The sequence below is a fragment of the Centroberyx affinis genome, unplaced genomic scaffold (genome assembly GCF_046629955.1).
Source record: "Centroberyx affinis isolate AG114_WGS23_722 - 3 ecotype Tasmania unplaced genomic scaffold, CSIRO-AGI_Caff_v1 ptg000255l_1, whole genome shotgun sequence".
In the NCBI taxonomy this organism is placed as follows: Eukaryota; Metazoa; Chordata; class Actinopteri; order Beryciformes; family Berycidae; genus Centroberyx; species Centroberyx affinis.
Window position 1 is genome coordinate 504,183 of NW_027278937.1, and position 25,245 is coordinate 529,427.

At 43.5% G+C, this 25,245-nt stretch overlaps 1 protein-coding gene across 1 annotated transcript; it reads right to left on the reverse strand.

The window, feature by feature from the left end:
* Positions 1-783: 783 nt before the first annotated feature.
* Positions 784-23,770, reverse strand: cavin1a (caveolae associated protein 1a). The gene is made up of 2 exons (XM_071545619.1): positions 22,955-23,770; positions 784-3,717 (listed from the first exon to the last, which is right to left on the reverse strand). The coding sequence occupies exons 1-2, from the start codon at positions 23,453-23,455 to the stop codon at positions 2,950-2,952; spliced, it is 1,269 nt and encodes a 422-aa protein (XP_071401720.1). The 5' UTR covers positions 23,456-23,770; the 3' UTR covers positions 784-2,949.
* Between the last annotated feature and the right edge of the window lie 1,475 nt (positions 23,771-25,245).

Consider the following 25,245-nt stretch of genomic DNA (forward strand, 5'->3'; position numbering starts at 1 on the left):
TAAAATGTTAAATTTAAGGGTGAAGGCCACGTAAGATCAAAATAATTACCAGTATATGTAATTCAGGAAGCTTTTATTTATTTATATAGCAGTGGTTAGGGGAAAGAGACCTTAAAGTCAACACAAAAAGCAAGCTTCATTATTTGAGTATGAACTAGTAACACAGAGAGCAAATTATGTGTCACGTTTTCTGTTTGTGGATGTGTGGACATCTCATTGCAGTACAATGTTGACAATGTTTTGCTTGATCTGCCCCCCACGGTTCTAGCAGGCCAGCTCACTTTTTAATAGCCAGTAGCTTACAACAGGGCAAAATGCACATGATAGGATAGCTTTTGTAAAAACAGGAACAGAGCACTGAGAAGAAGCGATTAGTGTTTGATATGTAATGCAAATGCAGATTTTACTCACCTGAAATTCAATACAAAATAAGCTTAAATGATGCCACAGACCTGTTGTTGATTTCTTTGTTCTTTTCTGTCTTTGTAATTGTCGTCGGATGCTGTTTCACCAAAACATCTAAACAGCATTTGGAGATGTGTGGTTCCACTACTATTCTGAGTGTGTGTACTCCCCCCCCCCCCCCCCCCAACTCATATACGCATCAGTGTGAACATACTGTACACACATAGCCCACACCCACACACACACAGATATGTCCTCTCCCTTTGCTCTGTCCTTTGTTCAGCACTCAGAGGGAGCACTCTCCTTAATCACATTCCCCCAGCCAATTGATTATCCTAATGGCGTCCCATGCTGCACAGCGGGCCTCTGCCTGCCCACACCACATCAAGGTCAGACACACTGGGCTCTAGGGAGAGAGGAGGAAGCCGTACGTTTGCCCTCTTCCTGCCCTGAGCCCTTTGTCCCTCTGCTGTTTGAAGATGGAGGACGGCCTCGATGGGTTGAATAATGACACTCCAGTCATCACAGCTTCCTGAATGGAGCTATTTAACTGAGCTGTCAGGCCTCTATGAGTGTCTTCTGTACACTGATAATTATGGTCAGACGGCTGTACACGTTTCTCTTTACGTTAGAAAGAAAAGGACAAAAAAAATCTGATGAAATGCTTTTAATGCATTCAAAAATGAACATGTCTTAGTACTTGGTTTTCAGCAGCATTCATTCATGGCTTGCTACGGATTAAAAGCATTGAAAGTTATTTTTTGCGAGTGTGGACATTCCTTCTGTTCTTCCGAGGACGTACATGAGATTGCACCTGGTCTCTGCAAACAAGATTTTTGTTCCTGCGCTCTGACATTTATTAAAGTGCCGTGCCATCCATAACACCTGGCAGCGTGCTGTCTCAATTCAATAACATTTAGTATGACATTTACATTTCCACGTGTGACGTAGACCGTCATTAAACCGTCATCTGGTCCTGAAATATACTTCAGGGTTTTCAGACTGTCATTTTTCCGCCTGCAATTACCTTGGAAAATTTAATGGGGCTGTGCAAATGTGCTGTGATGAGCTGTGACCATGGTGACACTGTCAATCTTCTTCCCCTCTGTGCAGCAGTGTGCTATGTGGCACTTAGTGTATACAGCATGTCCAACGCTTGTGACAGGGTGAATAGACATCCAAACATCTTACAGGAAATAACATTCAAAATGTGTTTTTTTCTACTAATGTTATCAAGCATGCATAGTGAAGAAACACAGTAGCAAAGGTTACATTCTAAGTTTCATTGGCATCGATCTTTGGCATTGGATCGAATTTTGGATGAATCTCAGATTAGAGATCAGCTCCAGACAAGGATCCTGGATCAGAAGAGAGAGCTATTTCCACACATAGTAATATAGTACAACTTAAACCTCAATAAAGGATGTTGAGGTGATCTTTTCTCCCAAGTCTTCATGATCCTTCATCCTTCTCTTTTTTTGAAAGCACAAAAAAAAAAAAATCATGAAAAAAATTACCTCTTTCGGTTTCATTGTCATAACAGTAGTTTCAATTATCTGTCATGGGTTGTTCTGTTGAATTTTGTGATATTTCAAAAGCGAAATTAATAGAAGCAAACCTTTCATTCATTGCTATAATTTCAGATAACAGACGTTGTACTCTTATTTTCAGTCATCCACGCCTCAGTCTTTAATATGTGACAAACTTTCCATCATAACATTTGGCACAATGGCTGAGTGAGCTGAGCCCACGTTGGCAGTAAAAAGCTTTATGATCTAATGTCAAACTGTTGAGACTGCATGTCTGGTTCATGTTTTTGTAAACTCTTCAGTCGAGGGAAAGACACTCACTAAGTCCATTCCCATTTGTCTCTTCTTCTCCTGCCTCTTCTTTATTTCTTTTATAGGCCTAAACGCTGTCTACTCGTTCTTTCATTTCATTCAGTCTTGCACATTGCATGACCACAAACCATCGATTACATTACAAACCTTGCTAGCAACCTTCTGTTACCATACCTATTGATGCATATCTTACAAGGCAAATATTGTACATACATCTCAATAGCAAAAACTATTTATACCTTTTTCCTTGTGGCACTCGTCAAGGGTTCCTACATTTTAGAAACCAACAAAATTCTACAAACAGCAAATACGCTAGACCTCCAGATCTAGCATAGTAGTTCTAGCATAGATTTTCAGTGAGTGATCACAGTCACTCACTGAAAACCTAAAAAGCTGAGAAAATAAATCAGGAATAAGAGGAACAGCCTGCAGCATGTTGCAAAAACTAGCTTTGTTTGTTTTGTTTTTTTTTATTTCTATGCTAAAGAGGAGCAAATATCAAAGTTAAAAGTCATCCCTGTTGGGTAAGATAAAAAGAAAACAGAAAACAAATGAGACGCCATTGATTGTGATGACGTCCATAAAGTCCCTATAACTAATATCGTGTCCTTGTGATTAGAATAATTCACCGATTACTCCCTCCCCCTCTTCATCCTTCCATCGCACCCTTCCTCAAATCACAGCAGCGCGGAGCCGGGCCGGTCTACTCGCTGCGGGCCTTCTTTAGGTGGTCTGTCTCCACCAGGACCAGCGGAGAGTCCTCGGCCACCTCCAGCAGAGCCTCCATCTCTGGGCTGTCTACGCTCACCAGCTCGCCCTCCTCCACCTCCACGTGCACGCCCAGCCCGTCCTCCTCTCCCGCCGGCAGGCCGCTCTCGGTCTCGGCCACCTCCACCATCTCTGTGTTCTGCACCACCTCCTCCTCCCCGTCCCGGATCTTCTTCACGTGGAAGGTGAAGGGGGGCACGCGGTACACGGTCGTCTTGGAGCGAGCGTAGACCGTGTGGTCGGGGGTCAGGGACTTCTTCACCTTGTCTTTGGAGGTCTTCATCTTCGCCTTGCGCTCCATGTTGGGGGTCATGCGGGAGCCGAGCTTGCCCATCTTCTTCTCCAGGCTGTGCTTGGTCTTCTCCAGGTTGTCGCGGGTCCTCTGTCTCGTCTTCTCCAGGTTCTCGCGGGTCCTCTGCTTGGTCTTCTCCAAGTTCTCCCTGGTCTTTAGCTTGGTCTTCTCCATCTTCTCTTTGGAGAAGGCTTTCTTTATGTTGTCCACGCGCTGCTTGCTGGTGCGCTTGATGCGCTGGGCGCGAGACTCCTCGATGATCTCCTCGATCTCCACCTCCTCGTCTGAGTCGAGGCCGGCGTGGAGCTCCTCTCCTCCCTCCTCGGGGATCTGCTCCAGGCCCTCCACTGCTCCTTCAGCCACTGTCTCTGCCGCCTTGGACTTGGAAGCTTTCGGTGCCTTCATGTGATCCTGCGGTGATACAAGAGGGACAGAGGGAAAGGTTAGGAAAAATAGGAGAAATGTGTAGCCACATAGCAGCGTTAGCCTGCAAATCAGTGAGTGGAAGATGTATTAAGGTCTCTTTTAGGCAGAGCAGTTCATTACAAGTAGGATCTGATAGAGATTTCATTTACATTGTCATTTTCCCATTATATTAAGGAAACACAGTGTATTAATTGAATCAGATATTTAATTTGACATTTGCTGTGATATAGGCTATTCATTCATATAAAAAACTAAATGTACTCCATGGTGATCTGCTGATGGACTTTGGGTTGGAAATGAAATTGGAAACACGTATGCATGATACATCACTCATTTATGTGGCATCTACTTGTCCATAAAAGACAAAAAAAAAAAAAAAACAGAGTTCACTGTTGGCAGCTATTGTGTAGAGGGTAGTGTAGAGTGCCATCTAGTGGTGAAGCTGTTGGACCAAGCTGTTACCAACCGAGCCACTGGAGGCTACACAGTCATTTCACAACATTCTTAATATATGAGAACTGAGACTAGTGTGGTTGAATATATTGTAAAGCACATCTTCCAAATGATCCTAAAGCTATGGAGCGTTAAACAAAGCCTGCCATATGTGAGTTTATAGTCATACTGAAACTTAAGCCAACTTAGCCACAGATGCATTTCCTGCCATTTCTCTATCGTTTCTACAAAACTCACAGTCAGACACTTGCTTGGAGGTGACTAATACATAATCTAAAAGTCAACCAAAGGGTAGCCCTAAATTTTCAGAATGGTTTCATGCAAAAGCATTTCAGACAAAAACCTAGAGTATAACCGCTAAATACGAATTTTAAATGTATTTTAAAGCTGTAGGAAAAGGTTTAGTCATAGTAAACCTTTGAGATAAAGGATGTGTGATTTTGAGCTATGGAGAGAAATTGCAAAAGGTTTATTTTCTAGCTGCAAGTAAAAAAAAAAAAATAAATACTCAAAAAACCCTGCATATACATCCATTTCTGACTAAGATAATTCTACCTTTCAGAATTCACAACCCTGCTTTCCTTTCACTGCAAAGACTTATGTGGTTAGTACAAAAGAAGTTTCACTTTAGACAAATACGTGTACATCTCTCAGTCTCAGTCTCACTCAGCAGAAAATTATCTATGTAAATACAGAAGTAGCCTATACATCTGTCTCTGTGTAAAAAAAAGTCTACTTTTTGCCAGTCAGGAATCTTCTGTTTCACTGTACGGTAGTAAAGCAGCCCTAAATTGCAGAACCAATAGTCATATCATTACACTTTTACTTCCCCCTAGTGTTTTACCTCCCCCTTGTGGGAAAAAGGGGCTATAATTTCACACTGCACACACAGTGGCCAGAAATCTGTTTTCCCATGAAGAAGACAGATGTCTCCACTCTGTGCAGTTAATGAACTTCTTTAAACAACCAAGTGAGGAAAACTTATCTCCATCTGCTATCAGTTTTCCATTGACTGCTGCCATTCTGACAGCTGCCTCATTCAGCGCTGCAGCAACAGTAATATTTCCACAATATTAGGCAGGATGCTATCAGTGCGGTGCCAGATATCCACAGAGGGAGGAGGAGTAATGCTAAGAATGTTTTCCCTCCTACTGTCCCGTCTTAATCCCAGACAGCATGTCTTTTACCCCCAGAGAGAGATCTGCAGTCCCACCGCAGCACACCTCGCCATTATCTTTCCCTAAAATATCACAGCTTCTCTTTTCATGTGAAGCTTTATCTTTCACCATCACTGTATACAGTCATTGCTGGAATATTGGAAAACAAGCACAAGTGTTTCCATGGGACCGAGTGAGTCACCATGCCCTTTCTCCTGCAGATGCCAGCCCCATAATGTGAATTAGGGTTTTGACTGATATGGGTTTCTAAAAGCTGATACCACAATTTTTGCATTGAAGCTGTTGATCGCCTATATTTTGGGCTGATTTTCAATATCTTTGACCATTTTTATAACCCCAAAATGACAAGAATTAAATTTTGTACTTGTTAGGGTGGAAAAGTCTCTGAAACTGCATATAGACCGTCATGGGACACTAAAACCTCCATTGCAACTAATAACATAATTGCTCTTTGAAGCATCTCACCTGTTCAATGACAGTGGAAACTCAGAGATAGATTACTACCTTTAAATGAACACTTAATTCACCAAGAAAATACAGAACAATTAAATTAAAAAAATGAAAATTCTTGACTAGCAGCTGAACTCGCCCTGTGCAAAGTGAAATAAAGGCGTCCAGTGAGAGAACCAGTGAGCCGGCCTGTAATGGGGAGCTGTTCAGTTGAGCGGAGGTGTGTGTTTGATGCCTGCGTGTGTGTGACCATCTTTCAGCAGCATAGGGGTGTGTGAGATTGGGATCATGGTGCGAATAATGGTACATATTGGCAGCAGGGAGTGGACAATTCACAACCTGATTTTTAGCTTTGCTGTAACAGAAAAAACATCAAAACACTTTATTTAAACACAAAACAATGTGTCCACCCTTCATTAGGGTTCCTACTGGCCTTGAAAACCCCTGAACGTTTTTGCAGTTGAATGGATGGCCTTGAAAGTACCTGAAATTAAAATATAGCACCCAAATTCATCAATATGCCTCAGCTTGCTCCTAGCATCAACACTGCACTTCCTGCAGGAAAACCACATGATGCATATTTGCTTTGATAGAGCAGCAGTTTTTAAAATGTTGTTGACAGAGGGAGGCTTGACTGGCCCGCAGGAGATGGATTCAGTTCAAATTGATACACTGCTGGCTGATAAAAAAAAAATCTGTTCCTCACCATAAGGTTTAACAGCAGAGCTATTCATCAGGAGTATTGTCAAAACAAACAGTTTAATAAGGCAGCAATGACCTGTCAACTTAATCACCATCGCACGTCACCGGATGAGATTTATGCATCACCTCTGACACATGAAAGTATCTTAATCTTCACATCTCATTTGAAGCGTAATCACTCTTCCTTCCCCCCACCTTGCCGTCACCTCAAATTAGAGCATGCCTTGTTCTCCTCTCTCTGGGTGTGCTTTTCTGCAACACCCCTGCCCCTCCCACCTCGTTTGACACAATCTAGGCATACATCCACTCCAGCCTCCATTTGTTGCATTTTAATTCAAATATGGGCCCTGAAATGTGGTTATTCCATAGGAGAGGCCTTTTACAATGGACTCAGTAGCCCAACATACAGGGAGTGTGAGGGGTACAATAGATTGACTATGCATTTATGTAAAAGGGGCAGGAAAAGGGTGCTTATGCATATAGGGGCAGCGTGTGTGTGTGTGTGTGTGTGTATGTGTATGTGTGTGTGTTTTAGGAGATGTCAAGAAATATAGACATATAAAGAAGTCTACTATCAAAAACAATAAACCTTAATGAGTCATTTAGTCTAGTATTGAGTCTTAAAAGTTTGTTTTTTCCTTAAAGCAAGTGAAAAAATTATGTGAGATAATTTCTCTTGTTTTCAGTACAGTTCCACCTGTTTTGAGAATCTTCCTGAAACAAGCAACAATATGTTCAAATGAGGCTGATCACTCCAGGATCAAGACGATGTCGCTTGATTCAAGAAAACTGTTGAGACAAGTTAATTTGCATTTGAAAGTAATTATTTCACCCCACTGGCATATTGTTTTACTTGTCTTAATGGAAATAAGATAAGAGAAGTACTGGACTAAATGACTTGTTAAGATAGATATTTTTTGTGTAGACACATGAGTGACTTGTTGCATATATATAAAAAATGGGATTTTATGACTGTTGTTGGACATCAAACGTGTCCAAACGTGTAATATATTTTTTTTCCAAAAGGTAGACACCTGTCAGATCACATGTGAGCAGTGTATCTCCTCAGGCAGGTCAAATATTGCCACATGATCCTATCATAAAATGGACCTTGCTTCCTTATCTGGCCTGTGAATGGCGTGCGGGACCGGCCAGCCCGCTCTGTATGGGTTTATTTTGGGCTGGCCTTTCCCTCTCTCTGGATTCCATCTACCATTCTCTGGCTTCTGGCCACTGCAGCTTTCAACCCCCCACCCTCCCCCCAACCCACAACACCCCGCCCCTCTGCAGGGCAACAGATAAACACAGGGCTCTGTCGCCGTGGCAACCACCTCCAGCAAATATCGTCCCTGGTGGGCGGTGAAGTTTAGCTGGATAAACAGCTGACATCTCTACAACAATACACCTCAGCTGCAGCGGGCAGATTACAACTAAAATAAATACTGCAACTGCTCTGCGATCTATGCTGTGTGTCACACACAGGGTGAGGCGAGGTGAGGCTGAAATGCTCATGTGAGAGACGTGTTTGAATGGACGGAGGCTTTATCTTTACGCATAGACGTTACATTACATCACATTACATTACATTACGTCATTTAGCAGACGCTTTTGTCCAAAGCAACTTACAATAGTACATTTTGTCAACAGTAGTGAAACCAACTGTGCATCACAGTCTTCATCAGCTAAGACTTTTAATAGGAATAAGTAGCATTCATTGATTTTTTTTTTTTTTTTAAGTTTAAGAAGGGTTACAAGATAGGTTAGTTCAGTTAGGGTCCAGGTGTAACCTGCAGAGATGTGTCTTTAGTCTCCACCGAAAGATGGGCAGTGATTCGGCCTTGTTGACAGAAGGGGGGAGCTCGTTCCACCATTGTGGCGCCAGGGATGAGAAGAGTCACGACTGGCATGAGCAACTTCTGAGCCCACGTAGCGATGGAGGGGCGAGGCGACCTGCAAGGGTGGAGGAGCGGAGGGAGCGAGGCGAGGTTTGGAACCTGACCATAGATTGCAGATGGGGGGGGGCAGTCTGATGTACTGCCCTGTAGGCGAGTACCAGTGTCTTGAATTTGATGCGTGCAGAGATGGGAAGCCAGTGAAGCGACCAGAAGAGGGGAGTGACGTGAGAGAATTTTGGTTGGTTGAACACCAGACGGGCTGCAGCATTCTGAATGCACTGTAAAGGTCTGATGGCAGAGGCAGGTAGCCCGGCCAGAAGAACGTTGCAGTAGTCCAGGCGGGAGATGACAAGGAGTTTTGCTGCTTCCCTCATAAGGAACGGGTGAATTTTGCGGATGTTGTGGAGGGAGAACCTACAGGAGCGGGTTGCCGCTGCAATGTAGGCAGAGCAGGACAGCTGGTCATCCAGGATCACCCCGAGGTTCTTGGCAGTCTGAGAGGGTACCACAGTAGTGTTGTCAATGGAGATGGAGAGGTCTGTGAGAGGGCAATCTTTCCCTGGGCGAAACAGTAGCTCCGTCTTTTCAAGATTGAGTTTGAGGTGGTGCACAGACATCCAAGCACTGATGTCTTTGAGACATGCGGAAAAGCGTCCATCAATTTGTGTATCTGAGGGGGGGAAGGAGAGGTAGAGTTGAGTGTCGTTGGCATAACAGTGATAGGAGAAGCCATAAGAGGAGATCACATGGCCAAGGGATTTAGTATAGAGAGAGAATAGCATGAGCTCCAGGACTGAGCCCTGAGGGACACCGGTGTTACAAGTGCAGGGTCTGGACAGAGATCCCCTCCATGAGACCTGATCAGAGCGGCTAGACAGATAGGATGCGAACAAGGAGTGTGCAGATCCAGTGATTCCCAGTTCAGATAGGATGGACAGAAGGATTTGGTGGTCAACTGTATCAAAAGCACCAGACAAGTCAAGAAGGACAAGGACAGAGGAGAGGGATGAAGCCCTGGCAGTGTGCAGGGCCTCTGACAGCAAGGAGACACTGTAGAAGTCCCACTGTTCTGAACTGCGTCTCATCTAGTTATAGTCCCCCCCCCCCCTTGGGAAGAACTGTTTGTCTTCCTTTTAGATGTCAGAAACTGTAAGGACTGAGGTGGTAACTGGCTATTTGATAGACACATATGCCTATGCAGTTCTACTTCTCACCATTTTAAAATCAATAAGCTGCAGTTGCCTCTGCAGCACTAATGTAAGGTAGAAGCAGGATAAGCGGCTACAATAGCTACCACTGTATTATCGTTAAATAAGCAAGAAACTGTGCTGAATTTATCATTTTGCCTCCAGCAATCTACCTCATCAAAAGGATTGTGGAATCTATTATGAAGAAACAAGGTCGGCTATCCAACACAATATAACCAGTAATGTTATCCAGTAACATTTTCCCAAAGATGGCATCGGAGTGATGTAATGTGATGATGGATCCGCCCCAGAACAATGCTGAATAGGACTAGTACAAAAAGTCCTGAAAAGTGAGCAGATTTTTGACTAAACCTAGATGATGATTCAAAAACAAACCCACATACAGCACACACAGATATGAACTCACATGTACATACACAGAAACACACACACACACACACTGCTGTTGACCGTCCAAGCAGCTGGACGGGAGCTTTAATCGGACAGATCGACGGCTGACCTGATCTGTCCCCCAGCTGCCAAATCCTGTCTGCTGCTGCGGGGCGAGGGAGGCTGGTGGGACAGGAAGGTAGTAGAGGACGCATAAAATGTAATATATTTTTAGAAAAGTGTCTCCCTTGAAATTTTTTTTATCTCAGTGGGAATTACCTGGTTAAATAAAGGTTGAATAAAAAATACTGTGGAAAAGACTACCTTACTGTATACATGCACAAGTATGCATGTGTAGCCTATGCATGCTTGCACATGTGCAACTACCCACACACCCACACTCATACCCACACTCTCATACCCACACTCTCTCACAAACACACACACACACACACACACACACACAGCAAGTGCAGGGCATGCTGGGAACAGCTGAAGTCATACAAAACAGGACATCATGGTTCAGGACTTGCTCTACCTGACGAAAGGCATTTGTGATCAAAGTCTTTAAGGTCAATACAAAACTGACCAAGCAATCTAGTTTGGATCTTCTCTTTCTGGGTAAATCTAATCTAAAATAGAAGAAAAACAAAGTATAGCCGACTACTCATGACTCAGGGTCTTGTTTAGTGAACTCCAACGACTCAAAATTGGCATGTTTTGGGGTAAGACATTATATTGGTCAAAATTAGGCATCATAAAGGCGTCATTTTTTACCTATCATATTGTCAAGTCAAGAAGGCTTGACAAGATGATATGGTGAAAACATTAATTTTAAAACTGCTGCTGTATCAATGCAAATATCCATCATTAAGAAAATAAAATACTTTCAAGGCCATCCATCCACTTTCAAAAACTTTTCAGGCCTTGTTTTATTTTTCTCAAATCCACAAACTTTTACAGATTTTCGAAGTTTGTGGGAATCCTGATGACGCTCCTCGCATCCTAGAGTGTAGACGTTGCATGTCAGGCACTGAGTTGTTTACTTCCTCAAAACTTAACTCAGTCCTCTGTTAATCAGCCTCGGTGATGACTAGACACCAACACGCCCTGTTTGGGTGCCGCTGCATGATTACAGTCATGGACAAGAGGAACTGTGGTTGAGCAGCAGCAACAATAAGAGTCAGAGCAGAGAGAGAGAGAGTGAGGAGGGAGATGGAAAGTCCATTAGTGTCCCTGTGTTACCTTCCTCTCTCCTCCCACTCGCCAGCTATGGAAAAGTCTGCTCTGTGTGCGTGTGTGTGTGTGTGTGTGTGTGTGTGTGTGTGTGTGTGACAGGTACCAGGGGAATGGTGGCTGAGTGTGTGTGTGTGTCCTCCTCAATGAGAGTGTTGAATGAGGAGTTCTGTTGGTAATGTTACTTGCTTTCCTCCAAGAGTGGCCTGAATCATACCTCATGGAAAATTTGGCAGACTTTGAGCTGTGTGTGTATGTGTGTGTGTGTGTGTATGTGTGTGTGTGTGTGTGTGTGTGTGTGTGTGTTTTGCCCGGACAAGCCAACAACTGTCTGACCCTTCTCTCAAAAAGGAGGCACTACCCCGGAGGCGCTATTAAAATATCCCAGCAGCCTTAGGGGCAGGAGCTTGGTAAACAACTAAGACTAAAACCTATTGAGGAAAAGGAGGAGAGACAGAAAGGTAAGACGGACAGACAGACAGACGAGAAAAGATGATAAAAGGCAGAAGATGAAAAAAGACAGGCACGTTTAATCACCACCTGTAAGAGATCTTTTCATATCTGTGTTGCCTCCTGCTTTGGGGCAAATTCACTCATTAAATCTCCAAATCGGCACTGTTATACGTAAAAAACTCATATCTCCAAAATGGCAGCTTTTGAAGAACTAAGAAAAACAGCCTTGTTTTTAGCTTGACCACTATGTATTTCTGAGTTTATCCAAGGAGGTTTTGAAAGGGTTTCATCAGCCCAGGGTCCGTAGAATTTTAACAGAGAACCATGTAATTCCTTCAATGGAAGTTAAAACATGAAAATCACCAAAATTGGAATGACGAGGTTTTCACATGACGACAGCGTTTTTAGTTTGTTTAATTCTTATCAGAGGCAGAATGTTCTCCCTCTGAGTCATACAAGGGCTCAGGGGATCGTATAACTACCAGCTGTTACCAAGGACAACAGAGCAAACAGTGGTCCCAATCAGCACTATATAGAGACACAGCAGCTTTGACTAAAGCCACTGGCATCTATCTTTCTCCATCCCCTCTCTCTCCCACTCTCTCTCTCTCTCTCTCCCTCTCTCTCCCATCACAGTGAGCCACTACCTACTGATACAAAGCCATACAGTAATCATCCCTGTCCAGTATTTTTGCTTTATTACTCAAATGTGTAGTCAACGCCAGCCATTAGCGGCATGAATAAAATAACCAAATGACTATGAAGGCATGTGACTTCAAAAATTACATGTGAGTTCATAATCATGGCAGATACGGGAATGACTGTTGTTAATAAGGTGGTAGTGATTTCAAATTGCTGGGTTTCAAGCACACTCAAAAATGACTGAATGAATGTTGATTGCTTGATGTGTTTTTCCATGGCAACCCCTTTTAAGAGTGAAGTGGTTCTGCAAGTTTCATTTTGTGGTGTGGTTGTAAAAGCGTGAATAACATTAATATTAACGTGAGGAAATTCATGTGGCAAATCTTGATGCTTGCATGACCTTCCAAGTATCCAGTCAGCTTCACCAGAACAGAGGTCTCATAGGTAAGATGGGCTGGGTAGGTTACTTTAAAAATGTATTTCATTACTGCTTATCTCATCAAAATTATAATCAGTAACATAATCCAAGCGATTACCCAAACTCAGTAATGTATTCTGGTTACTTTCAGATTACTTTGCCTTATTTGAGGTATAAAGCAAGAGATGAGAAAGAATGAAAAATGACAAAGTTCAGGAAATATATTTCATTTTGCCTACAAACACACATTTTCTTCTGTGCCACATTTTATAAAGAGGTACGCCTGCCTCCATTTAAATGGAGTTTCTTCCTTTCACTGTAAAATTATTTCCAGAAGTAATCCTCTAATTTTTCACAAGTATCTGTAATCACAATACATAATTTTTTTAGGTACTGTAACAAAATACAGTCATATGTCTTTTTTGTTTTTGTTTGTTTTTTTGTATTTAGAATACATAACACCATTACAAGTATTATGTTACTACCCAACCCTGCTGGTGTGGTAGGCAGTGTAGCAAGGTTGATCTTATTTATAACCTAATCCATGCTGCAGTTAACATTCATGATCATGATCCACCTACATGTACAGACCAGACACTCACTCACTCATTCACTCACTCACTCACTCACTCACTCACTCAGTCTCTCACTCACTCACTCACTCACATACACACACACACCATTCCTTTTGAGGCAGTGTGATGAAAGGCCACTCTGGTGAGTCATAGGGGCAGCTGTCTGATCCTGTCCGGTCCATGCAGCTGTGTACTCGGCTTTCACAATGAGTGATATCACTGACCCGTCTGCCCCTCCAGGATAGGCTGGGGGGAGTGCCAGGGGGGAGGGCAGGGGAGGGGAGAGAGGAGACGGGCCAACAGAGAGACTGACATGCAGCAGAGGTGGAGGTTTGCGTGTAAGCATAGAACGCCATGCTTTGATCCCTAAAGAGGGCTAGGAGGCTAAAATAAGGATGCTTGTGCAGCTCCGGTCTTTCATTTTCACGCCACCCGCACCCTCTTAGCTAAATGAGCGTCAAACAATTCACAGAGGACGGGTTCAGCTGCTTATTGCCCCAGGCCTTTTGGGGGGGGTGGGACTCTCATGACTGAGGCTACGGTGCATGTGAGGAGCACAATGTGAATTCTGTGCTATGAAACACACACTCCTCCCTTGTCCGTTTTAGTCCAGCCAGCTTTGATGGTGCCATGTTTGCCCTGCTGTGAGCGTCCCGAGGGTAATGGAAGTTTTAACAACCAATACCGCTCCGTCTATAGACAGATTCATTCACAGAGACCTCCTGTGCACTTAGTCGCCGTGGTGATGTCATGATAGCCTGTGCGTACACCGCAGGAAGGGAGTTCCTTGGTTTTTCTGTCACAGTGATTTGTGACTTCACACTCAGGAATCCGAATGGGGAAGCCCTTTTTCCACGGCTCGGCCCTCCCACCTTCATAAACCGCTGGAATCCCCGGGTCAGCCCCACGCTAAGATAGGACATTTACTTTTCCAATTACGTCTCTGTATGAACTGGCAGCTACAGTGTTGGAACATATTATATAACTAGCTCCATTTCCCTCTGCAATGGTGCCATCCATATTGACACTAACTGGTTAAGTAATGCTACTGTACTGTTTTGGCCAACTGTAACAACTGTCAGTTCAGATTTTCCATTCAGTTGCTAGGAAGACTGTAACTAGTTGAGGCACAAACATGAAATCACTTGTCCCGTTGCACTGAGCATGGGGCAATTTGATTATTATAACATGAAATATTGAAAGATATGATTTTATACTACTGCTAAGTAATTATTACCTATTATGTAAGTGTGTAATTATTCACAGTATCCTTACTCCTTACTATGAACAACATCAATGATCATATTACAGGATGCTGAGCTGTGTTGATCAAGTTTGGGCATGAGTAACAGCCTGCCAGCGTGAATACAGTATCAGGCCCCAGTTAAAGACACTGTAAGTATAGGGTTGCACAAGGCTAATATAGTGATTAATGAGCTAAAACTCCTGCCCAATAACACCTGGGGATATGGGAAGGAGGGCATGCAGCCAGCCATCCATACTGCCTTGCTTTGTTCTGACTGGGGCTATTGTTCACCTGATACTGAACAATGCGCCTGGGAGATTATTAATGGAAAAACTGACAGGTTTTATCTGGGGCTTTTATTCTATGTCTTTGTCAGCTGGTCATGTGCGCAGCTTTTATTTGATCTAACATAAGACATCACAGTATGTCAGCCACTGGGCTGTTTCGGGATTGACCACGCTAATAAAATTCACTGTTGGTCATCAAACACATTTCAGCGACCTCTGATAATATAATACATAGGCTCAAAATGCACATCATGGACAAATACCTGTAAACTACGCTGTCCTACAAAGCTGAAGAGTAATAATAGCATGAGTAGTGAAAGAAAGAAAAATGACTTCAAAGTATCTCCTATCCCACCAAAAGGTTTGTTTGTACAGAAGTAGACTGTATATCGTTTAATAGCATTTATGGGTTCCATTTTTGCTGATTTGAAATCTAAACTCTTGTAATGACTACTTTTTGTGAAAAAAAAGAACTAGTTACTGCTGTTTGCCTTTTTTAGGGCAATAAGTATGAATTGTTGAAAGACAACCAAAGCATGTATCAAGCCTTTGATCCACCCTTCAAATCTGCCTCTTATAATGATAACATACCATTTCTATAATTTCTAGTTGAATCATTCTAAACATCCATGTGCATGCAGAATCTAATCCCGAGGGAACCCAGAACCCACCCAGTGTCCTGGCGAAGTCTCACTGACAGCCTATAACTCACAGTCCAGTGCCAGGGACACCGAGCCCCCACTGCAGCAGTGGGAAATACTACCAAGCGCTTCAGAGAGCAGCTTCTGCAGAGTGGCTGCTCTCTAAATGCATTATTTGGCACAACTAGTCCCATCATTGTTGGGAACTGTTACTTTTAAACTGAACTTGTTATGTAAGAACAATAAGTCTTACTTCTATTAATAGCAAATGCACAAATGCTATTTCAACAGTAACTTTATGTGTTACCAAAACCAAGAGTCTCTTTATATATCAAGGTGTTCCCTGTTTACATAATTCTCCTTTAAACTACTGTTGCTGTCATTTTCTCTTTTCTAACAAATTGTTAATGGAAATAATTATAACAACAGAAGTGCACAGGAAGCATAGGAAGCATGTACCCAACAACTGAGGCTACATGCTCAAACACGTGCACATTCTTCTGGAAACAAGCACACACATACACACACACACACACACATACACAATCAATCAATTGGTGCTGTTGATTGCTAAATTCAGACCCGCTCAATGAAACAAGACACTACACCATTCCATTCCATTGCTGCTGGGGTATTTATAATCAAAGCAGCATAGCAGTTTTCTTTAATACCAACTCAGACGATTTGGCAAACTTTGTATTTTGGCTATGGCTTCTTAGACGAAGGGTGTGCCTACAAATCTTGGAGTAAACAGCATAGAGCGTATGCGCACTGAGCTGTGATATGGTATGAGGGCGAGGACACATTGCTGTTGACTGTCCAAGAAGCTGGATGAGAACTTCAACGGTTCAGATCCAGGGGTGACCTGATCTGTCCCCCAGCTGACAAATCCTGTCTGCCGCTGTGAGGTGAGGCTGGTCGGTGGGACAGGAAGGCAGCGGGGGGCTAAGATCAGGCATCGAGACTCGTGAAATGTAATGTATTTTAATAAGAGCAACTCAAGAGTCTCCTCTTGTGGACCTGGAGAAACAGGTGTGAGAACTACTGTACTGTACTCATGCAGACACACACGTGCATGCACACACACACACACACACACACACACACACACACACACACACACACACACACACAGATGCAAAATGGAAGAACAAGGTGAACAATAACAAGGGATGCCGGCCGGTACACTCCTGTTTTTAGAACACACTCTTTACACAAGTGAGATCAAAGGCAGCAGGGTTTCTTTTAAGCCAGCACAAAGGTTTTGATCTTTCCCAAATAAAAAGGAACGAGAAACTAAATTAATAATGTGTTCTGTGCTCTGGGTTGAACTCAATTGCTCTCAGTGCCATAGGAAATGTGTAATAGAGAGAGAGAGAGAGAGAGAGAGAGAGAGAGAGAGAGAGACAGAGACAGAGACAGAGACAGAGACAGAGACAGAGACAGAGACGGAGACGGAGACAGAGACCGAGACCGAGACCGAGGCAGAGACAGACAGACAGAAAAAGAGAGAGAGAGAGAGACAGAGAGGGGATCACAGCATTACAGGATCCAGTCATGCCAAAAGAAACATGAGTCTGGCTCCAAGGTGTCCCTGGTCACCGATGAAACAAAGGAGACAGGATGAAGAATGAGGAGAGCCTGTGGTTTGAAATCAGGCTAAAAGGAAAGGCAAAAAGACTAAAGGGAGGAAAAGAGGAAAGAAGTGGTTTTCCTTAACAAACAGAGAATTCGGGATGCTCTGCTGAAGATGTGAGGCAGGCAGGTGTCTTTAGAATATAACTTACAATGTCACCCTGAGGAAGATATAAAGAGTTACATTACAAAATGAGAGCCATTTGAAAAACTGCCCCCCACTCGCCGAAACGATTGTTGGCATGAAAGAAAAGCACATTAAAAATTACTTTTTAAGGTATGAGTCATCTTAAGACCTTCACTTACAAAACATTTGAACATAGAATCCTATGTATTTTAAATATTGACAAAATAGATATGTCACATTTTTGGATGAACCCTTTATATGAAATTTCCCATTATTATTACAGTAGATGAAAGGGGCAAGCGAGGCAAGGAGCGACATGAAAGTGGTGCAGCACTCATATCTGAAATGTCTTTATTTCCCATATATCAGATAAGGTATGACTCTAATGCGCTCATGCTAATAAGCAACCAACAAATGTGAACTGTAAAAGAGAAAGACTACTGGACAAAGCTTTACACACACAAGCTCACACGCCACCAAGCACTGGAACTTAGAGCTGGCTCGGCATTAGTAGCTGACATGCAACAGTGAAATGTAGAGCCTGCCAGACATCTTTCCACTCGCTCAAGAAAGGGGAGCGCTGCAGGAGAGACGGAGGGGTGGGAGTGGGTGGGAGAGACTAATTGGGAGAACAACATGGTACAGTATAGTAGTTGTTGAAGCAGCAGTATCCTTGTTTGGTTCTGGATCAGAGGTCAGAGTAAATGAAGAATGGGATAAGTAGATGGTGGGAGCGATAAGGGAGGGAAACTGAGAAGGAGGGAGGAGAACAAGCGGGCACGGCTGGCAGCCGGGGGAGAGAGATGCCAACGGGATGAATCACAACGCTAACTTGGTGCTGCTGGTCAAATACTTTGGGTACTCCTCTCTAGCCTGCTGCAAGGGTTTGGCTAAGTGCTTCACAGCTACCCACTTAATTCAGAGTCTGAGATCTGATGTATGGCTGGAAACAAAGGATCAGTATGTTGAAGTGGGTACAAGCCTGTGCTGGATCAGTGCAACTGGAGCGGGTTAGAGGCATTACGTAGTCTGGGCAAGGTAAAAAGCTCTTAAAGAAAACCGGGCTGTGGCTGGGGGCGGAGGCTCGTTGGCCCTGCTCGGAGCTCGCTGTTTGGGGCTGTGAAGGGGCTGAGGCCGGGGCGGACGAGGCAGTCTGTAACTGAGAAGGCTTTTATCCCTCTGATAGAGTCGGCCACATGGCTGTCAATGTCCTTGAGCTGCTGCTAAACAGACCCAGAGTGCAGACACACGGCGGTACTCTCACACACTCTCACACTCTGATGGACATGTGCTATCACATTGCATAAACTGGATTAATCCGCATAATTAAGGAGATAATCTGCATTATAAAACACATACTTGTTCTGAGCCGATAGGGTAAAATACCCAATCAAAGCACACCTTTGACCTAATAAACTTAATTTAATTATTAATGTGCTAACCAAAAATCACCACTCATGCCGGTACTTGCGTCGCTTAGCAACCATGTTGTTTAGCTACTGCTCATGAACTATATTGCTATAATACTTAATTACTATGATGATTCCATTATCAATGACTAAAAATAGAACATTTTAATAACAACAATAAAACACTGCACTTTTCTAAGAGCAATAAGCCACTCAAGGCCGTGCTTTACAGGGACTTTAGAACAGCTAAGCGGGTTTTACTCCTCTTTGCTTCATGCCTAACAACAGCTAACGCCTCTTAGCTGTGCTAATAGTAAAGCACGGCCTCGAGTGGCTTATTGCTTAAATATAGAATTGCTGCAGAAACACAGAGACCTCTGGAGTGACATTTACAACCATCGGGGAAGCCAAGATGAGGCGTCAGTCAGAAAGCCTCTGTATTATCCTCGGAGAGCAGACGATTGGAAGATTGGATGCAATACAACCAGGGCAGAAAAACATAAGGAGCGAGTGATAGCAGAATAAGGGAAAGCAGTGTGTCTGGCCATCTGCGGTCCACAGAGCCGTGATGACAGGCTGGTTTTGCCTTGTGCAGCAGCAAGACCCTCAGCTGCTGCAGGGTCACTCACAGTCAGGAATTATTATTATATGACTGACATTCAAAAAGTTGTAAAATTACTTTTCCCTCATTACTCTTATATATCTGTGAATAGTGTTTTGACGCCAGAGATACGCAATCATACAGTTTTTCAGGAAATAATCCATACACCATAAACTGAACATTATTTAGAACAACTAACTGACCAAACGTCTTGGTTGTCACATCCAAACGTTTTGATTAGTTAACTAAAAGGAGGCTGATTATGCTCCTAACTAGGGTCTTCTTTGCTGATTTCATTGCTGATGTGTGACTACAGCAGCATGTGGGAACGGTTCATATTTCAGTCTGCGGGTGAATCCACAGTAGCACCTTTGTCTTAGTGCTTCTTGGCTGTATGTAGACTCTTCTATGATCTAATCTGAGGAGGCATGATTGAGGACGTTACAGATATTGCAATGCATAGTAAATATGATATGTAATGTGCACATAGTAAATATGTCTTCATTGCCACACCCTGCTGTTGCTAGGGGATCATGCATGCTGCCATCGATTCAGGTTTAATTATAAAGCATCACTGTCAAAGTCTTTCCCCAAGGCTAGAAATATGCAAGTATGTGGCTATTCTGGACAGAGTAACGTGAGAGAAAAACACCTAGAGTTGAAGCCAGTATCAGTACAAAGACACACACACACACACACACAGACAGACAGCGGAAAGTGGTGAAACCTGACTCAGGGCCAGTGTTGATTTGCCGTGCTGCCAATCTGACCAGTGCCTGCCTCTCTATCTCTATCTCTCCCTCTCTCTCTCTCTCTCTCTCTCTCTCTCTCTCTCTCTCTCTCACTCTCTCTCTCTCTCACTCTCTCTCTCTCACCCCCTCTATCTCTCTGTCATTTAAACCAGACACCATGCAGCCATCCTCTGGCAATAAATAGACCTTGGAGCCCAACACAGCTACTGCAACATGGAAGTCACAGTTCATACAACTGCTTTGAAGTCACAAGAATGACAGTCACAACGTTTACATAGTGATATGGGCATCACAGTTGAGATAGGAGCTACAGGAAATTAAGTAGACACTATATTCATAGGGCAGAAGTAATTAAATTACAGTGTATCAATGACAAAGGTGGGAAGGGTGTGATGTGGTGGATACTGTTAGGGAACTTCTGAGCTGTGTGTTTTGGTTGAAACATGAGTAAAGCCAGATACTCAGAATGAAAACAGACGACATAAACATCAGAAAACGGTCCAAGTCCTTGCATGAGACACTTTCTGCACACACGAAAACTGCACACACCCCTTCAAACTCTCTCTCTCACACTCCCAAAGCAGGCATATGGATGCACACACACACACACACACACACACACACACACACAGCGGTGGAGGATCAAAGCAGATGCGTGCAGTGCCACAAACAGCAGGAGACACCTGCTTTACAAGAGTAATTTATTAAGGCCTAGTCTCTGATTGGATTTCTGCTAAATGCCAATGGTGTAACCTGCTGCCACAGTGGACATTCCGTGGGGGGTATGTGAAAATAAGGCCCCGCTTGCCAACACAGACCCCCAAGTAAGCACTATCCAAGACAGGCTCGCAACTCTGCAAATCCTGCCTGCCTAACTAGGCAAAAATATACATTTGAGAGCAAGAGCTGTCAGTGATATTCTGACCAAAGGTAAGAATACATTTGTAAAATAGCCTATAATGCTTTATTTTACCTTTTTTATTTCAGTACCCAAAAGCACACGATAAAACATTTTTAATAAGTCAACCTACAGTGCAATGTAGCTTACTTAGCAGTGTGAGACTAATGGGCAAACACAACTACCAGATTCATTGCTATGTAGGTATGTAACAACTATATGGTTATTAAAGAAAAAAATCCCACAGTGTTCCAACTATCAAACTACAGATGTCATTCAATGATGCACAGAAGGAGGTGAGATTATCAGTGAGATGCTCTTGTGCTCTCATTTGGTCTGCAGTCTAATGACAGACGGATACTCCAGGTAGTAATGTACGAGCGCTCTTGACACCCAGTATAAACCAAGGCAGAGGCGCTGCCATGCACACTGCAAGCTGCAAGCTATTAGCCAGACATTACAGCATGCTAAAAAAAGATTAGCTCACAGAGTCTCAAATACACCATGGTAGTTAGACTGATCGCTGTGCTGCTCACATGCTAACTTGTATTTGTTCCTTTTCCACAAAGAGCAATACTTAAGTTTGAGATTTTTTGTTCCAAAGAGAGCAGAGAGGTACACAGCCTCTCTTTAGATGAAGCAGCATGGGCTATAAGCCGCAGAGTGTTATCTAGGAGACACACATTCTGAGCACGACTTTCATACAAAAAATAAAAATCCTAGTCCCTAGTCTAGAGCTAAATTCTTGTTGCTCGAATAATTTATAACTTGAGAAACTGATAATAAAATATCTCCTCATATACTGGGCTTGGTCAGTCTCCAAGAAAACATACTGGTGTGATTGAAGCATAAGGTTCATTCTCTGCTCAGGATGGCAAACAGAGCATGAAAAAGTTAATGAAATGCATCGTGAAAGCTGGAAATAAAGAGAATCAGTGCTGCAACACATATTGTGTTATCAATAAAATATTTAATAATGAATAATTTAGTATTTAATCATTGATATTGGTCTTCCAAGCATTGTCAGTGCTGAGCCTGAGCTGTATGCTGCCTCTTACTACAGCGCTAGAGTGTAGAGTTTACGCCTGTGAGATATGAGTAGCACTATATCAGCAATTCTATATCCACACCAGGATAATGTGAGTTTTACAGCCAGACGGGACACAATTTGGCAGCATTGCCCAAGCTCCACAATAAAAAACACATCTTCATCTTACACAGCACCAGTGATGCCAACTATCTGTCTCCTGAGCAGTCGGAGGTGGGGCGTTGGTTCTATCTCATATAGACCAGCATGCCAGTGTTTATAGGCCTTATATTTTTATTTACTCCTATGGGTCCTGCTTCTTTATATAGTCTCGTTAGGTAACCATGCAATACTATAGGTTGTGAGGGCTCGCTATACCTGCCTTACTCTTGCCCTTGCTTCACTGTATGAAGCTAGTGGAATCCCCTCCCTGAGTAAGATGACGAGCCCGCCCCACACTGAGTGCAAATACAGACAACAGCGTCTAAATAGTGAACTGCAATGCCTGTTTCTTCATAAACATTACACACAAACGTTCTTGTACACACAAAAGCCTCAGTTACGACTTAAATTTGAGGAAAAACTGAATCAGGCATTTATGTCATGGAAACCCAGGAGCCAGTTGGTTTTGGCCAGCAGCCTGCAGCCCCTTCCATCACATTTCATTTGCACTAAGAAGGGTCAACTCATGCCACGATGTGAGGAGCAGCTCTCTCTGGTGAGGTGATGTCACAAGGTTTCTGTGCCGCCGCCACAGCGTTTCAGGTGAATTTCACACTCCCTCCCAACTTTCCTTTGCGAAGTGGGGAATGCAACATGTACTATCAGGGTATTTGTAGCGTGTTCATGTTAATAGCCACACATGAAATATTAATAATAATAATAATAAAGTGTGTACTTTTATGCTTCAGTGATCATCAGATCCTCAGTTGGAGATTATTACTTGCTATTACTTATTCCACCCTGTGAACAGAAGGACACACTCATACACATACTGCGCCCCTCTGTCCCCCAGCTCACCTGGTAGATGAGGACTTTGAAGTTGCGTCTCTTGAGCAGCTCATTTTCGTTGCTCTCCAGCTTCTTGATCTGGCCCGCCTGCTTCTCCAGGTTGCTACGCACCGTCTTGACGTTGACGCTGACCTTACGCACCTTTTCCAGCATTTTGTTGACAGTGTTGGCGGTGCCGGTGTGGCTCTTGGTCAGCTTTGCCAGCTCCCCCTGGATGCCCGACACGGACTTCTCCATGGCCTCCTGCCGGGCCTCCAGCCCATGCTGGGTCTGCTGGATCTGGTCCACCACCCCGATGATCTTGTCTAGCAGGGACAGGACCATGACCCCGTTCACCTGCGCCTCACTCTTGCCTCCGGAGCCGGTGGCCAACACCAGGTCCACCTCCTCGGCGGGGTCGTCATCATCTATGGCCGGCTCGGTGGCGGCACCCACCAGGGCCACCTCATCATCATCATACGGCACCTCTGCTAAGGCCGCCCGCTCCAGCTTCACACCTGAATCCGTCATGGCTGTCAGCTCCAAACACACACCGCTTGCACGCTCACTAGGGATAAAAATACACTGCTGAAAAACAACCTACAGGAGCCACGCTGCACAAAGCTCAGTTCCAAATCCTCTTTCCTGTCTAAACAGACAACTTTCTCCACTACTTGTTTGCCTCTTTCTTGTCTACTTTACACTTAAACTTTCTCTCCACCCTCTGTCTCTCACACTCGACCCTCTCTGTGTGTCTCTCTCTCTCTCTCTCTCGCTCTCTCTCTGCCTCCACTCTGGGATGCTGGCCAGCCAAAGGGAGCAGAGCCTCTCACAGCTGAGGCATGTGTGCCCTGACTCAAATGCCTCTGCTCCCTGCGAAACCACCCAGTCAAACTTTTCCTTCCCTACACCCGGCCCCAGCCCCCGCCCCCTGCTCCCCCTGCTGCTTGGGCCCCACCCCCTTTCCCTCCCCAGGCAGAGGGCAGAATATCCCCCAAGTCCCAGCCTCCACCCCTTTCTCCCTAATGGGGAAAGGTGAGTGTTATCAGAGGGGAGATCCAGTACCAGGAAACACACCAGTTCACACTTCAATTTTCTAATCAAAATTCACTGTGGATGTGGATGCCATGTCACAGTGTCTATTCTTAATACACAGGGGCAGCTTTCACAAAAATCAAAGAGAAAGCGACTGAAGCTGAAACAGAAGCTAAAAAGTCTTTTAACCTCACTGTTTCGACCTGCAGAGACAAGATATGAAAGTCTGAAGACCAATACATCCATCAATCAACTGCACATTAGGCTGTCACCTATTTGTGGTCCCTTTTGGAAAGGCATGTATGAGAGAGTACCTGTCAAGTGCTGTGGTCTCTGCATCGCACAGCCAAACACACACACACACACACACACTAACACACAGGCACATTCACGTGTTTGCATAGTTTCACTGTTCGTTTGGGTCTCCAGCAGATGGCATAATTCCTTCATGAACTCTCAATTTGCCATGTTTTTCCCCAAGTACTATTCAGTGTTCAATAGCTTTTTTATTTATCCATAGTATTTAGTATTTATCCTTAGTGGCTGCAAAGAGTCATTCTAATTATCTGAACAGTACTGTCATATTAAATATTTTGTTCCTGTGAAAACATTGGGGCATAGACTGCATAGTGCCATATCTCACCTGAGAAAGACTTTTTTATCCAGCTGGACTTGAGAATGTCAAGAATTGTAAGATTTGGTGTGCTGTAAGAAATCATCTTCCTGTTGCAATAAATTAAATCAAATTGAATGAAATACTTGTGTGTAGTCATCAGTAAAAAATAATAGTTAATATTATTATTTATATTAAATGATAATGAAGTCAATGTCAATCACATGCCACTGCCAGTAATGGGTATGATCAAGACAGACCCTTGACAGTTCTTGCCTTAAGAATTTCTCCTGGTGTAAATACACCCATTCAGAAATACTAGCTGTCAGACAACATACACACAGTCTACAACACAACATACTCAGACTGGGCTTACATTTGATTGTATGAGTCATCATTAGTCGCCCTTCTATTTCCATCAGTTTGAAAAGTGATGATAGGTCTAACTCTTCATGACATACGATGCTGTTCCTTGACACCAAATATCAGATGTGGAAAGATGCTAACTGCCTTGGCCTACTCAGTGACATGTCCTTTTATTTTTTTTATCTGTCATTTACACAAAAACATTGTCATTCTTGACTTTTCCCCCTCCCATACCAGTAAGGCCATATCCAAACCTTGGGCTATAGAGGTCTATAGACTATGCCACTGGACCAACAGATATTATATT